The 16,396-nt window shown below is 38.5% G+C and overlaps 1 protein-coding gene across 1 annotated transcript in view; it reads left to right on the top strand.

Annotated features, from left to right (window-relative positions):
- UGCG (UDP-glucose ceramide glucosyltransferase) overlaps positions 1-15,977 on the top strand; it is a 33,652-nt gene extending 17,675 nt beyond the window's left edge. The window contains exons 2-9 of the mRNA XM_064140129.1: positions 1,009-1,150; positions 4,585-4,687; positions 5,593-5,694; positions 6,023-6,135; positions 9,023-9,201; positions 9,586-9,672; positions 10,059-10,248; positions 13,362-15,977. Of these exons, the coding sequence (XP_063996199.1) occupies positions 1,009-1,150; positions 4,585-4,687; positions 5,593-5,694; positions 6,023-6,135; positions 9,023-9,201; positions 9,586-9,672; positions 10,059-10,248; positions 13,362-13,532 (1,087 nt within the window). The 3' untranslated portion in view covers positions 13,533-15,977. The remainder of the gene's footprint in view (positions 1-1,008; positions 1,151-4,584; positions 4,688-5,592; positions 5,695-6,022; positions 6,136-9,022; positions 9,202-9,585; positions 9,673-10,058; positions 10,249-13,361) is intronic.
- The last annotated feature ends 419 nt before the right edge of the window (positions 15,978-16,396 follow it).

Raw genomic sequence — 16,396 nt, 5'->3', positions numbered from 1 at the left:
TGATTAGGCACACTCTTCAGGAACGTATTTCCTAGGAACTTGACTTTTTTTTTTTTTTTTTTTTTTTTTTTTCATTTAGAAGCAACTTTATTCACATTTTTTGGGTTTGTGGTTGTTTGTTTGTTCTATTTGCTGTTTTCCCATGCTAGAGTGTGAAACTTTTTCAGTTGATCATCGATGCAATTAAGTACCTGCCACAAAAAAAAAGTGTTTCTTTCAATCTGACCACTGTGGATGTCTGATAACTTCAGCATGCAGCATGTATGCTGATTTGTGAATTTTATTTTGGCAAATACCTTTTCTCATTACTTGTATTGGTGCAAAATTGATTATATACTAGTCTGTTTAGCTCTCAGAGTTTAATTCTTCATTCATTCACATGACTGTAGAAAACAGTCATGCTAGTGGTCTGTGACATGAATTTTTTGTGTTCAGTCTTGAAACACTAGTGAAACTGTGCACTCATGTATCCATGTTTCTGACCCAGGATTACGTCTACTTCTGCAATTTTCATACTAAGTTTGAGTGATCCTTATCCTTTTTTTGGAGGTGTTTGATTAGCTGATCAGTAGGATCAGATGTTTCCCCAGTTTGCTCTGAATTTTCCAAAACTTAATGCTTGGAAAGGCACATGAGTTTTTTCTTTTATTTCCAGTTCATCCTATTATTATAGTATGAGTTTTAATGGTGCAGAGAAAGGCAGAAAAAAATCTTGTCTTCTGTGCAGTTTGAGAAAAGTGATGCTTTTATTGTGCAAAATGCATTAATTTGAAATGTCTAAACCTGAATAAGGTCAAATTTAACCTATATGCAGTGCTAAGGGCATTTTAGGTGCTGTTTCTGACGCATCATCTGCCAGATTATTAAAATAACTGTTGTTCATACAGTCAAAACTAACTTTTTTGGCAGCAACTTGAATTCCCAGGCTTTCTTACTTCTACTGTATTTTGAGTAGTGTTTTCTAGCATATCTTCTTTATGTGATGGTGTATGTTATTTCTCCTTACAGACGCCTCCACCTCAATAAGAAAGCTACAGACAAACAGCCATATAGCAAGCTTCCTGGTGTGTCACTTCTAAAGCCGTTAAAAGGTGTGGATCCTAACTTGATCAACAACTTAGAAACCTTCTTTGAGCTGGATTATCCAAAAGTATGTATATTATTAAGTGTCTTTTTTTAAATGTCCCATGCCTCCAAAAGTCATACCAGGAGCTTGGGGTATAACTATGCAGCTTGGTTATGTCTTAGATTGTTCTTCCTTTTGCAGCAGGCACGTATTACACAGTTTACATGTTCTGAATAACTTAATACTTTTTAGAAAGCTGTCGAGAAAGGAACATGGCCAAGGCTTAGGGGACAAAACATACTCTACATTTCACTAAGATGTGTTTAAACATTATTGCATGTTGTGTTTATATCAATATGAAACCTTTCAATCCATAAAAAATTGATACCCCAGACTTCTTCCCAGTTAACTATTTCTCCAGAGGTTCTTTGAAAGAGAACACTTAATTGAAAGCCTGAAACTTTCTGGTGTTTCTTACTGAGGGCTCACCTAACAAAGAGTTGCTCAGTGATGCAGTGTTGTACCTCACCCCAGTCACTGGTAGTTAGGGTAGTCTCCAAGCCACTTATAAGTCTCGCAAAACAAGTAGCTTCTAAAAGCTTACATTAGTTGCTGAAACACTGTAATAAAAGTGATGAGCATGTTAGACACTGTCCTTGCTCTGAAGGCTTATAGCTTAAAGTGCAAATCTGGAAATGCTTGCTGCATCATTCACTACTTGGTGTATGCTTCTATGGATGGAAAAGGAACTACATCTTCTACTGCATATTTTCCAAATTCTTAAACTTGCAATGTACTTGTAATAAAAACTCTCCTCTCAATTCTTCTGCTTCTCAACTGATGCTTCAGCTGTGAAAGATCAGAGACGTGTGTAAGATGTACAGTCAGTTTCTTCTGTGTATTACGAGAAGTAGGCAGAGTAAAACAAATGAAAAAAACCTACTGGTTTAGGGCAGTTCAGATAGTTTTTATGTTGTGGAGCTTGAGGTCTTTTGAAGAGCTTCTGACCTGAACATTTCAATCCTTTTGACTCAGTAAAAGTGCAGTAAAGATTAAGCATGGCCAAGATAAGTTTAAAGCATACCTAAGGCATGCCGTGTGTGCCAGTACTGAAAACGGTGCAAACGTGCCATAGCAATATCTGAAGCTGATGACTATAACTGACATATCTGAAGCTATGAACACCACCCAACATTATGCAGCTGAAACATTTTGACTATTAATACAATTTGTTTGAGAATTCAGGAAAGCAATTCTGCTGGATCTTGCTTTATGGAAGAGTGTCTTGACCCTTCTGATAAGTTGCACACATCAATGACAGTCTTAAAATACTGCTGCTCCACACATCTGAATTTCAGATAACAATAGTAACAGTTACATTTTCTCCTTATGAGAGTGACAATGGAGTTATTACTGGGGCACAAATTGAACAGTACAATCAAGATCCCCAAACTGTTTGAAAATTCTTCTGTCCAGTAATGCTCTGTATTTTGGTACTAAACCACTTAATTACACCACAAAAATAACAGTAGTATTGCCTGGTATTCAAAATTCAGCTGTCCAGTGGAAAATGAAGAAACAATAATCTTAAACTTGTTCCAGTGAAACTGAGTTCAGTCTGCAGTGATGCTGATTCTCTGGTGCTCCTCTGTGGTACACAATGTGTGAAATAATTCTATATTGCATTGAAGTCTGTTATGCAGTTTCTGAACTGTAAGACTGTCTTGTAATATTTTTATCAGTGAGTAGTTCCTAATTACTGTGCATGTCATCATTTTGGTGGAAAACATTCATATTATTAACCTAATTGTAATAAACATCTTTATTTTTTCTGCTTTAGTGTACATCTGTAGTTCTTCCCTTTGGTTTACTTCATTTAAAGACCATTTACTGTGGCTTTTTCTGTTTCCATATGTTGGAATGTCAAAGGGTTTTTTTATTATTTGTGGCTGAATTTCTTGGAAAATATGGATATGTGTCACTGCACCTGTGGATTCAAGATTAGTTACTTGATTACTAGCAAAAATAATTGTTGTTGTGTATATTTATTTGAGTAAGCAATAATGAACTAATTTCTTCAGTTGGTAGTTTTTATGATGTTCATGCTATGATGACTGTTCTGTTGTGGTGGAAGGGTCTGTCTGTTTAATGAAACAGGTCGTTTTAAATTTGATATTCTGTGCTGGTAAAATGACAGAGATCAGGCACTGCTTGCTCTTCAGTTTGTCTGATAGTTTGTAGTGCTAGACTAAGTCTTAGCAACACCCAGTTAGTGGTTAATGATTTATGTTTCTACAAAGTCCTGAGTGCAGTTAGCATTCTTGGAGTTTTTTCTGTTTAGCAACACTAGTTTTTCTTGAAACAGAGTATTTATTTAACTCAGTGCCTTCTGTTATATGTAATATTTCATACCGAGCAGAGACATGAAAGATTGTCATCAGTGAGTCCACAGGCAGCTGTTGAAGCTGAATTACTTTTTGATCAAGTAGTTTATTGAAAATAAAGTTCAGAGAGGTGATAGAATAGTATAGTGGGGAGTAGGAGCTGTTTTGATTAGTTGAGATTCTTATTTGCAACTGTTACATCAAATGAAGTCCAAGAAAGTTGTTTTGGAGATTGTTTTCTTAAATCTTAAAGTGTAAAATTGGCTTCTGGTTATCTTGATCAGGAGATAACACTGTCTGAATTTCATTCTTTGGATTGGAGCTTTAACTTGTAATAGTTCAGAAATTTTAACAAGGATAGAGGAAGATTATATCAAGTTGAGTATTCAAGTAATTTGCTGTTCATGCAGAAACAGAAAATACCTCCATTAAAGCTGGCAAAGCTGTCTCAGAATGTTGAGTGATTCTTAAAATGATATTTCCTTACCCTGTAACAGGCATGTAGCTTGATTGCTGAAATAGCTTCAGTTTTCTTGTTCCTCTTGTTGGTTATTATTTTTTTCTAAATCATTGTGAATGAGAGACAAATGCAGCATATACATGTTCCTGAGCTTAGCTTTATTGCATGATTAGAATGTACACATGCTGGTCTTGGTAGCTTGTCGTCCAGCTCTGTTCAGCCCATTTGTCTGCAAAGGAAAGGAAGGCATAGTTCTGAAGTATGGAGTCAAGTGTATTATAACATTATTCCTTCCATATTTTGTGTATTGTAAGTTCATTGAATACAAGACTGAGTTTAAGATTCATTATGTGAGCAAAAGTAGAAGTGGAAATAAATTCTACTGTGTGTAATAAGATGTTCTGCTTTACAACTAATTGAAACTATTCATAGAGCAGGAGAACTAATGTTCTCTGTGTAAAAGTTTATTGGGATAGAGGCTTGGCTCTCTTTCTACAAGTTTTTGGTTGTGCATTTCAAAAATAGCCTTATTTAGCTGTAAAACGACCCCTTTGGTGTTATTTTTATTCTTATAATAGTGTTTGTTATTTGTTCCATTTGGTACATGATTTAAGCTTAATTCCCTAGACCATATTGAGATTAAGTGTGTGTGTATACATCTTTGTTTTTACTAGTATGAAGTACTGCTCTGTGTACAAGATCATGATGATCCAGCTATTGATGTGTGCAAAAAGCTCCTTGGCAAATATCCGAATGTTGATGCTAGACTGTTCATAGGTAAGCAGTACTGCTCAAAGGTGATATTCTTACTTGTATATAAAGCTGGAAATCTAAAACATTTTGCAATCTGAAAAAAAAGCCCAACAACAAACAAACCCAAACCAGAAAACTCTATCAAACAAAAACTACCCACATAATTTTCTTCAGTCCATGTTTGTTTTGTAGCTTAATCATCGCTATGGACTAAAGAAAATAAGTCTGTAGGCACAATCTGTGGCATCAGTCCAAAAAAACTCTAGGAAGAATGATTTATGCAACCCCTACAACCTTTTCCTTCCAAATCTAAAACAGAAATTTAAATCCTTTCTTTGCACTGAACTAAATGTGCAGGAAGCAGCTTGGAGTTGTGGCTGCAAAACTCTTTTTTTCATCAGCTTAGACTGCAGGGCTCTTTCTTGACATTTGAACTGGAAGAGGGAAGGGATATTACAACTCGGTAGTAGAAAATACTGTTTTACATTAGAGAAAGAAACAAACTGGGACATGTCTGTCCATTGGAAGCAAAAATTTGTCTCACTTTATTCTGCTCTCATTTTCTGCCAAAGTGACTGTGGAGTGTAATGGTCATAATCAGTAGTCTTAAGAAATAAGAGGCAGAGGATATTTATCTTACTGAATGTAGTAATAACATACGTAGTTCTGCTGCCTTTTCAAATCCTTTAGCCTTGTTACCTTATCAAATGCTTCCTCAAAATGACATTTTTTTTCCTTTTCTAATCACTGTTTAACTGTAGTAAGATCTAAAATATTGAAGTAAAGGAATATTTAATCCTCTTCGTAGAAGTGGACTCTAAGAATTGATTTACTGTTCCTCATTTTGTGTATCTAAATATTTTGGCTATTGAGTCTGAGTTATTAAAAGATCCCTGAAACAACCCTTGTTTGGTATTTGTATTATTTAGGTGGCAAGAAAGTTGGCATCAACCCCAAGATTAACAACTTAATGCCTGGCTATGAAGTTGCCAAATATGATCTCATATGGATTTGTGATAGTGGAATCAGAGGTGGGTGTGTGCTGTAATCTGATCACTTTTATCTTGCTCTTATTCCCTGGGGGGCAATCAGTTACTGGAGATTATTTTAACTGAGAATGAAAAGTAAAAGTTGGGGGGGGAATTATATAAAAATGCATAATCTCAAACTGAAACATGAGAATCCCATTTGAAAAGCCCAACACTGTTCAAACTGTTTCCATTGTGTTGATGATGCTAATCACTGTGTGCTCTTGGTACTGGTAACTGAGTGAGAATTTGTGCCTCTACAGTGGTCTCCTAATATCAAAATTGGTCAATTAATTAAGTTGGGTTTTTTCCCCTTTCATTTGTGCTTTAGTAACACCAGACACACTGACAGATATGGCAAATCAAATGACTGAAAAAGTAGGCTTGGTGCATGGACTTCCCTATGTTGCAGACAGACAGGGCTTTGCTGCTACTCTTGAACAGGTGAGCGCAATGTTGATTTTTGTTGATGTTCCAAGAGCTTGCACCTCTTAAGCAAAGAAATGTTTATTTTCACCTGCAGTCACATTTCACACTATCTGGGATAACTTTTAAATGCTGCAGAATTCTACTTTGGTGCTCTGAGTATTGATTCAGATATTGAACTTTTATAATACAAAGATTGCAGGATGAAAATAGTAGATCATAGAATCAACCAGGTTGGAAGAGACCTCCAAGATCATCCAGTCCAGCCTATCCCCCAGCCTTATCCAGTCAACTAGACCATGGCACCAAGTGCCTCATCCAGTCTCTTCCTGAAGACCTTCAGGGATGGTGCCTCCACCACCTTCCTTGGCAGCCCATTCCAATGCCAATCACTCTCTCTGGCAAGAACTTTCTCCTAACATCCAGCCTATACTTCCCCCAGCACAACTTGAAACTGTGTCCCCTTTGTTCTATTGGTGATTGCCTGGGAGAAGAGGCCACCCCCCCACCTGGCTACAATGTCCCTTCAGATAGTTGTAGACAGCAATGTATTTAAATTCAAATCTCTAGTGCTAGTTGGAAAGGGCCATTAAGTCTGCTTTTGACACTTGAAAAGAAACAAATGGCCATGAAACGTCAGAGCAAAGTCCAGCTTGTGCACTGTCTGATTTCTGACAAGGTCATAAGCAGAGCCTTTTGAGGAAGGTAGAACAGAAGCAAGGCTTATGTCCTGTTTTCCTGTAATCCTGTCTCAGCTTTCTGCAGTTTTCAGATGAGATGCTTCCTGAGCAGGGGGTAGACCCACTATGATTGCTAACCCTCAGCATATTAGCGTTTCAGTAAGAAATTATTCCTTCCATGAAGTTTTCCACTCTTATTGAATCATACAGGTTTTGTACATCTTTTAACTGTTTCACCAGGAAGTTCCATAGATCTGCTATCTCTTATAGGAGCCACCACCTTGTTCACCCTGACCCTTGTTCTTCTCTAGTGCTATTTCATGTCTCCTAATGCTTTTTTTTGGAAAGGAAAGTAAACAGTTTATCGCTATCCACCATCTTCATATCACTCAATCTGTCCTGTTCACTCTTCTTTCTCAGTAAGTTCCTTTTTGTGTAGCATGAAAGGGTTGCATTTTCTTGTTTGTTCCTTGTCTCAAGGCACATTACTTAATAATGTCTTTTATTCTAAGTGGGCGTATATAAGGCATTTTGGCTCCAGGCTTATCTAATGTGTGTCAAAGGCAGAAATGGGAGAGATGAAAGTGCAGTGAAATTCAGTACTTCGTTGTGTGGAGAGAGGGCAGCTCATGTGATTTTTTTTTTTTTTTTTTTTTGGGTGACAAAGTCTGAATTTCCTCTTGAAGAGAAGAACAAGGAGCTATAGCTTAAAGATCTTAGCACTGGAGCATGCTAGAGTGGCAAGAATTACAACTCTCACTTCTGTGTTCCTGGAAGAGGCTATTTACTTCCAGGCCTAGTATGCTGCAAGTTGAGCATGCCTTGTCTTGAACAAGCTGAACAGGTTACTGTATTAGTAAGACCACTGTCAGGGCCATCTGTAGGAATAATAGCTGTGAGAAGTACTACTGCTCATTCCTACTGTCTGTGTATAGGCTACTCCTAGTTTTATGTTACTAAATCCTGTAAAAGGACTTCCTCACGATCTGTATTTTTTCTTTGCTACTTCTGCTTGCAAGTACATTAAGTAAACAATTCTCCTGTTTCTATACAATCACATAGTTGAGTTTCTAAGAGCTTGTATGCAGTGATGCAGTTAATCTTTACAAGGGGAAAGAGAAAGCATGTCTGTCAGTGATTGACACATATGTTAATACTGATTAGCAAGTCACCTGGTGGGGTTTTTATACAGGTATTCCTTGAGAACAACATCAGTAAATTAAACACCAGATGAAACACAGTCGTTTACTATGTGGATTTAAAACTTGCTTATAGATTTGTAAAAATGCATCAGAAACATTGTGGACCACCAAGGTGATCAGAGGGCTAGTGCGCCTCTCCTGTGAAGACAGACTGAAAGAATTTGGGCTGTTCAGCCTGGAGAGAAAGCTCCAGGGAGACCTTATAGCTACATTTGAGCATCTTATAAGTGGACCTGCAGGAAGAGTGGGGAGGAATTGTTTAAAGCACCTTGTAGTGGCAGGGGGAGGGGCAATGGTTTTAAATACAAGCAGGGTAGATTTATGTTGGACATAAGGAGGAAGTTCTTCACAATGAGTAGTAAAATGCTGGAACAGGTTACTGGAGGGTGTGGTTTAAGCACTGTGTTCAGAGACAGTCAAGATCAGACTTGTGGCCCTAGGCAAGCTAATGTAATTGGAGGTGCCTCTGTTTACTGATGAGGATTCAGACAAGATGACCTTAGAGGGTCCCTTCCAACACGATGTAATCTGAGTCACTCCTAGATTTCTCAGATTCGATGGTAGACTAGATTTCTTAGACTGGTAAAGAACTTTGCAAATATAGAATCATAGAATCAACCAGGTTGGAAGAGACCTCCCAAGATCATCCAGTCCAACCTATCACCCAGCCCTATCCAGTCAGCTAGACCATGGCACCAAGTGCCTCATCCAGTCTTTTCTTGAACACCTCCAGGGACGGTGACTCCCTCACCTCTCTGGGCAGCCCATTCCAATGCCAATCACTCTCTCTGCCAACAACTTCCTCCTAACATCCAGCCTAGACTTCCCCCGGCACAACTTGAGACTGTGTCCCCTTGTTCTGTTGCTGGTTGTCTGGGAGAAGAGGCCACCTCCCACCTGGCTACAATAGTTGGCCACATCTAGCAATTTTTTTTCCTCCAAATATTTGGATGTGAAATTGTGAGTGTATAGTACTTACTTAAATACAAGCAGACTTTAAAAAGCCTTTTCTTTGTTTGGCAGGTTTATTTTGGAACTTCACATCCGAGGTCATATATTTCAGCCAACTTAACTGGCTTTAAGTGTGTAACAGGAATGTCATGCTTGATGAGGAAGGATGTCTTGGACCAAGCTGGAGGACTGATAGCTTTTGCACAATATATAGCTGAAGATTACTTCATGGCCAAAGCTATAGCTGACCGGTAAGATGACTCTGAAATCAGCTTGTTGATTTTTAAAGTACACGGATAAGTGTAGGTGTTCAAAACAGCTTCACATGTATACAGCAAACATGCTTAGACATGGTATTTCTATTATCAATATAGTGATTTAGAAATAATTAAGCTACATTATTGTCACTTTTAGAAAGAAGTTTGAGAACTCTGAGTACTATTCAAGATCAAATGCTCTTTTCCAATTAAGAGACTTGATAAAATACACTTTTGCTTATACTCATTGCAATAATATGGCATATATGCTAAATAAACTTTTCAAGCCTAATAAAAATCTTGAGTATTCTGTAATTTTGTCATGTTTCTCCTATTTTTTAATAATAACTTTTTATATAGAATTAATTTGTTTTCCAGGGGCTGGAAGTTTGCAATGGCCACACAAGTTGCAATGCAGAACTCTGGTTCATATTCTATTTCACAGTTTCAGTCCAGAATGATCAGGTAAAATTTTAACCTTTACTTCCTTCCCCCACCCACCTCTGACACCTACTTTTCATGGGGATAATCTGATAAAGAGAGGTTGTGCATTTCCCAGGTTAATGCAATCTAATGTCCAGAATGCTGAAGTTCCAATGTGCAGCTTGGTGCTGCTGCTTAATGTTGGAAGAGACATACTTTACACAGAAGTATGACTGGTTTAAGAACAAAAAATAAATCCACTGCAAACTTAGTACATTTAAGCACTCTGTGCAGTAACTTTGAAAGGATATGTAAATCAAATGAAATCAAGCTCACATTGTGAGAAAAGACTGTGATGACTCATCTGGGATGGGGAGGGAGGAGATAAGAAATAACACAATCAGAAGTGATTTGTTTGTCTTTTCTAGGTGGGCCAAGCTGCGAATTAATATGTTGCCTGCCACAATAATTTGTGAACCAATTTCAGAGTGCTTTGTGGCCAGCCTAGTTATTGGATGGGCAGCTCATCATGTGTTTAAATGGGATATAATGGTATTTTTCATGTGTCACTGCTTGGCGTGGTTTATATTTGACTACATTCAACTAAGAGGTGTTCAGGTATGTAGCATCATTTACTTTGGAGGTTATTAAAGTTACCAGTGCCATGCACTTCAGCAAAAAGCTAAGCCTAAATGTAACCAAAAATAATTAATTCTCTTATAAGGAAGTAAGGCAAGTCTGGTTACTTCTCTGTCTTCCAGCTTCAAGTGTAGTAGCACAGAAAGGAATAAATGTGCTTTTGTTTTCCATATTGCCTAGGCTCTGAAAGTTTGCACATCTGTCCCCTTAATCATCATGTTTCCAGTTTTCTCTGCCTAGTCATATACAGAAATGTTAAGCTTTTTTTTTTAAACAGTACAAGAACAGCAGCTTTATGGGATTTTGTATTGTTTTCTTTTATCTCAGTTGTCACTGTCTTGTGTTGAAGTGTATATGTGAAGTAATAACTAACAGGGAAACTATGGGGAGAGACCTTCCTCTAAGAAGGTGACAAGGCCAACAACCCAAAAGAAGTTGCTCTAATGCAGTGTAATGTAGCATGGGCAACAAAAAGGAGAAGCTGGAAGCCACCATGCTGCTGGAAAGCTGTGACCTGGCTGCCGTTACTGGAACTTACTGGGGCAAATCCTGTAACTGGAGTACAGCTGTCAATAGTTACAGGCTGTTCAGAAGGGGCAGGCAAGGAAGGAGGGTGTGGAGTCATTATCGTCTACAGCAAGTGGATAGAGTGTGAAGAGCTGTCTCTGAAGAAAAGCCACAAGTAGAGCAAAAGCTTATGGGTAGGAAATAGAGACCAAAGCAACAAAGAAAACCATGTGGTTGATGTCTACTGCAGCCTGCATGATCAAAAGGAGCCTTTTGGCAAAATCAACCTTACTCCAGCTACAGAAGGCTTCATGCTTCCAGGCTCTTCTCATACTGAGGGACTTCAGCCACTTTGACATCTGCTGGAAACATAACATGGTGAGCTGTAGGCAGTATAGGAGACTCCTGGAGTGCACACAAGATAACTTCTTAAGCCAAGCAATGGACAGCCCTACCAAAGGGGATGCAATACAGAACCTGATGGCCACCAATGCAAGTGAGCTAATTGATGTTGAGACTGGAAGCAGTCTGGGCTCTGCAGTGATGATGCACTGGTGAATTTTGCAGTCCTCATGGATATGGGTCAAATAAAGTCAAGACCTTGAGTTTTAGGGAAGCAAATATCCAGCTCTTCAAGGAGTTATTCATAAAGGACCCCAGAGAGGACCAGCTCTCAGGGACAAGTGAGCAGAAAAGATACAGTTAAGTGCTTTAAGGGTGCTCTCCATAGACCACAAGAGCTCTTGATCCCTGGTTCTATGAAAAGGGATAAGGAAGATCAAGGAAGGTGATTCTCTTCCTTTACTTTGCTCTCATGAGACCTCACTTGGAGTACTGTATACAGTTCTGGAGCCCCCAACACAAGCAAGACATCAAACTGTTGGAGCAAGTCCAGAGGAGAGCCATGAAGATCAGAGGACTGGAGCACCTCTTCTATGAGACTAGGCTACAAGAATTTGGGCTTTTCAGCTTGGAGAAGGGAAGGCTTCAAGGAGACCCTGTAGTGGCCTTCCAGTATCTGAAGGAGGCCTACAGGAAGACTGGGGAAGGACTATTTACAAGGTCTTGCAATGATAGAACAAGAAGTAATGGGTTTAAACTGCAAAAGGGGAGATATAGACTAGATGTTAGGAAGAAATTATTTTCAGGGAGGGTGGTGAGACACTGGAACAGATTGCCCAGGGAGGTTGTAGAACCCTGGAGGTGTTCAAGGACAGGTTGGATGAAGCCTTGAGTAACCTGTTTTAGTGGGAGGTGTCCCTGCCTATGGTGCAGGGATTGAAACTAGATGATCTTTGAGGTCCCTTCCAACCTAAAGCATTCTATGATTCTAAGATGGAAGATGAGACCAGTGTGGCTGGATTGATCATGCAAAGAATTTAATAGTGGATTCTAGAAGTGTCATCCAGAAAAGGAAGGCCAGGGATAGGGAAGTGCTTGATAGTCCAGCAGAAGGCCACAAAAATGGTTAATGGAGTGCAACATCATCCTTATGAAGAGAGCCTGAGGGATCTGGTCCTCTTCAGCTTGGAGGAGACAGAGGTGGCCTCATTAATGTTTATAAATATGTAAAGGGTGAGTGCCAAGATGGAGCCAGGCTTGGTGATGTGCAGTGACAGATCAAGCGGCAATGAGTGGAAGTCGAGTCATAGGAAGACCTGTTTCGTTTTTTCACTGTGAGAGTGACAGAACACTGAGACAGGCTGCCCATAAGCCTCCTGAACTCTCCCTCTCTGGAGATATTCATAAATCTGCCTGGATGTGCTCCTGCATGATCTGCTCTAGGTGAGGCTGCTCTGGCAGGGAGTTTGGACTGGATGATCTTGTGAGGTCCCTTTGAACCCCTAACACTTTGTGATTCTGAGATACTTTCTACTGTGGCCATATTTTATCCAGATCTGATCCATAATTTGTGAATTCAAACTTGTGAACAAGTTCTCATTAGACTGAAAAATAATCTTTTAGTAGTCTTAATCCACACTGAAAATAACAAAGCTGGACCTTGTGTTGATGCTGTAGTACTCCAGAAGGTCGGTGTCACAGTAATCACCTTTCTGATAATTCTCCTCACTGTGTGAAGCATAAGGAGAAAAACAAACCTACCGACCCACAAACAAAACCAACAACAACTTTCATCTTCTGAAGCCTCATTGACTTCCAGCTGTGTGTGTAGCTGGAAATTATCAACGGACAGGATACACAGAGGCTATAAGCTTTTTCCTTTAATCCCACTTTTCTTTTGCAATAGGTCTAGGTGCTGTTCTTCTGTAGCCAGAGCAGTGTCTACCTGTGTGTGGGTTTATGAACCTTCAAAACCAGAAGAAAAAGTGAAATGGTCACACTTTTATGGAGAGCAAACGGCATGGAAAAGTCTTTTCAAACCTTCCGTGTCATTCTGCCAAGCTCTGCATGTTTAATGTGGGTGGTTGTAGCTTGAAAATGTTCTTGCTTTAAACAAACACATATGTGTCTGTACAATGGCCTTTAGAGTAGATTTATCTGTAACACAAATGTTCTAAAGTACTTTAAAGCTTCTTTTGAGTAGTCAGTTGTGTTTAAATGCTTGTGTGTTTTTATATTCCTAGGGTGGTGCCTTGTGTTTTTCAAAACTTGATTATGCAGTAGCTTGGTTCATCAGAGAATCTATGACAATATATATTTTCCTATCTGCTCTGTGGGACCCCACGATTAGCTGGAGGACAGGACGCTACAGATTACGTTGTGGAGGCACTGCAGAAGAAATTCTTGATGTATAGCTGCAACTCAACTGAATGTGAAAAAGAGAAAGGGGTGGGTGGGGAGATAAAAGTATTATAAATCGTTTATATAAATACTTTAAAGAAAATCTACCTTCAGTAGTTTTATTACTTGTTTGTTTTGGTATCTGTTCTTTTAATTTATTTTTGCATGGCACTTGCATCTGTGAAAGTACATCTGTAGTCTTGGCCAAACGATACCTTGCTCCTATGTACAAATAGAAATGGAGGGAGTTGGTCCTGATATCTACTTTCTCTAGGAATGCTCTGCAGTAAACTCCTTCCAAAAAAACAACAAAGTGTATCCTCCTGGATATAACCAGCTTCTTACTCCGTGGTGTGCTAGCCTAGAAAATCTGAGCTTCATATAGCTATTTTCCAGCTGGATTCAACAAAGCTGTACCTGGTACAGTGACAGAAGTACAGCTGGTTTCCATTTTATCCCACTAAATTGAGCTAGTAACAGGACCTTTGGAAAGAAGCTCTTAAATGCTTTATGCCTACCTCTCGCAGTTGCTGCAGAACAAAACTAAGGGAAAGGTAAAAACGTTTTGCAAAAACAAACTGAAGTTGGAGTCTTGAGCTTTATATGTATATACGAAATACTTTAGTCATTGCAATGAACCAAAAGTGGACTGAGTTTGACATAGTTGGCAGGAATTGCTGGTCGGATGTGTATTGTGGGCATCATTTGGCCAACTCTGATCTGGTTCTGTCTTGAACTTTGTTAAGCACTGTGCTGTAACTAGCCAAGCTGTCCCACTTCAATATTTCCATCCTTTTTTTTTAAGGGGTGTTTGTTTTGTTTTGTTTTCCCCTGTGAGTGAATGCTTTGGATGGGTGGGTGCGTGTGTGTGTGACAGAGTGCAGAAGGGAGCAGAAATACATTTCAGAAACATTTCACACATGAGCTGTTTTCTTACATGATGTCTTAAGAATGTAATTTCATGATGCAGGTATTTAATATCTTTTTAAAATGAGCATACCTATACTAGTTATAATTAGGTATTCAATTGCATTAGATATTGTGAGTACATTAAAGGGCCAGGTGAGTTTGCTGTTCCTGATTAAAATAGTAATCTCAATTTAAATATCAAACTATGTCTGCTCTTGGCTTTTTGCCTCTACTGTTAGTCTGGCCTTCAAACTAGACTTTTGTATTCTAGTGGTATGACTGAAAGGACTAGATTATAATGCATGCTGTGTTTCCCCCCTCCCTCTCTGCTCCCTGTAGCTTGGTTTTCAAACTCATTGTGAGACTTCCTAATTTGTGGTGAACTGGACTTGTTTGTTCATTTGTTTGTTTTAACATCTTTAATTAAAGAAACAAAGCAAAGCTAGAGAGGGAAGATGCATAAGCCTTTTGTTTTCATAGTTGTATTTATGATGCTTTACTTTCATGTGGAGCAACATATTGTCACCATGAGTGTGGGCTGCTAATTACAAGGCTAATGCCAACAAAGCAGCTTTAAAGGCTGGATGATAATGTGTAGCATATTAGCAATAATGACGTGTATTTATAGAAATGGACATTTTTACCCTACTGAGACAACCCCTTTCCTGTCATATGCTACACAAGTATGAAGTGTATGTGTATGGTGTAAAGCATACTCTGAGCCAAAGTGCTTCATCCACCTTAATAGCTCTTTTTGCCTTATGATACCATGGAACTCTTTTATTTGGCATTTCTGTGTGAACAAAGGCTTTTATTGCATGCTTCATTCTTTTCATGTGAATCAGGAAGAAGCATTTTTCCTGAGGAAAGCTGCACACTGAAAGCTAGTCTAGTTGTGACCCACAAAAAAACCATGCTGGTTTAAATATTTTTTTTTTATATATAGTTGAACTTCACTGACAATGTTTGTATCGTCATTTGTTTCATGAAGCTTGATGCCATTCATTGCACTGCTGAAGTGAAGCTTAGCTTGCAACTTAGCTTTATGCTGATTTCTATGCAGGCAATGGAACAAAACCAAAAAAAAAAAGGCTGAACAGACTTCATTAAAAATATTTGTGGGGATAATTGTTTAACAAATGCTTTTGTATTAGTAGAGGCACCTTTGGTCATGAAAAATAAAGCTTCACTTAAGCAAATTGTTTAATTGGGCTGTTGCTTGATTGATTACAGAATGAAAGACAACACTGTCAGATGTTGTAGGACATCCTGCAACAGAACTTCTGAAAGTTAAAAATGGCTAATGTAAAGTTGTTATCTACAGAGATGTAGAATATACCATGTTTACTCAAATGTCTTGTTTTTTTCTTTTATTTAAAAATAAATTTTGAATACAAACTGTTTGGAATACAGGTTTGTTTTTTTGTTGTTGTTTTGACCTGTGTTCAGTGATGTGGCTTCATTTATGTGAACTTCATTCATGGCAGATTTGATGGGATTTGATTTCTAATTAATTTTTCTAACAATAAATAAATGTGCTTTTCTTCTGAGTGTTCTTTTTTTAACACCTGGACCCTTGGTTTGGGCTTTACATTTTGTTGAAATTAGTTTGCATGTGCTTAACCCTGGTTTTGACTTATCCTTTGCTGTTAGAGTAACTTCAGCATCTGAAAACACTACAACTAAGCAGTTCCCTATCTATTGCAACTGGTCAGCCTGGATTAAGGTTTTAGAGGTGGCTGTCTTTGCCACAAAACACTTTGAAATTGAGGAGTATTGTTGACATTTTGCTTTGAGATACTCTATCATGAAAGCACTCTTAGCTTGCTCTGTCTTCTGCCATGGTTTTCCCTTATCTCTTCCCTAACACTTCATGCAGAACTTAAGAGACTGTGTATAATAGTTGTTGGTGTCTGGGAGGCTGTAGTACAAACAAACCCCTGGAATCACTTGTAAACTAGCTTCAGAA

The sequence above is a fragment of the Pogoniulus pusillus genome, chromosome Z (genome assembly GCF_015220805.1).
Source record: "Pogoniulus pusillus isolate bPogPus1 chromosome Z, bPogPus1.pri, whole genome shotgun sequence".
NCBI classification, from domain to species: domain Eukaryota; kingdom Metazoa; phylum Chordata; class Aves; order Piciformes; family Lybiidae; genus Pogoniulus; species Pogoniulus pusillus.
The sequence above is the reverse complement of the archived record's forward strand: the minus strand, read 5'-3'. Positions and strand labels throughout refer to the sequence as shown.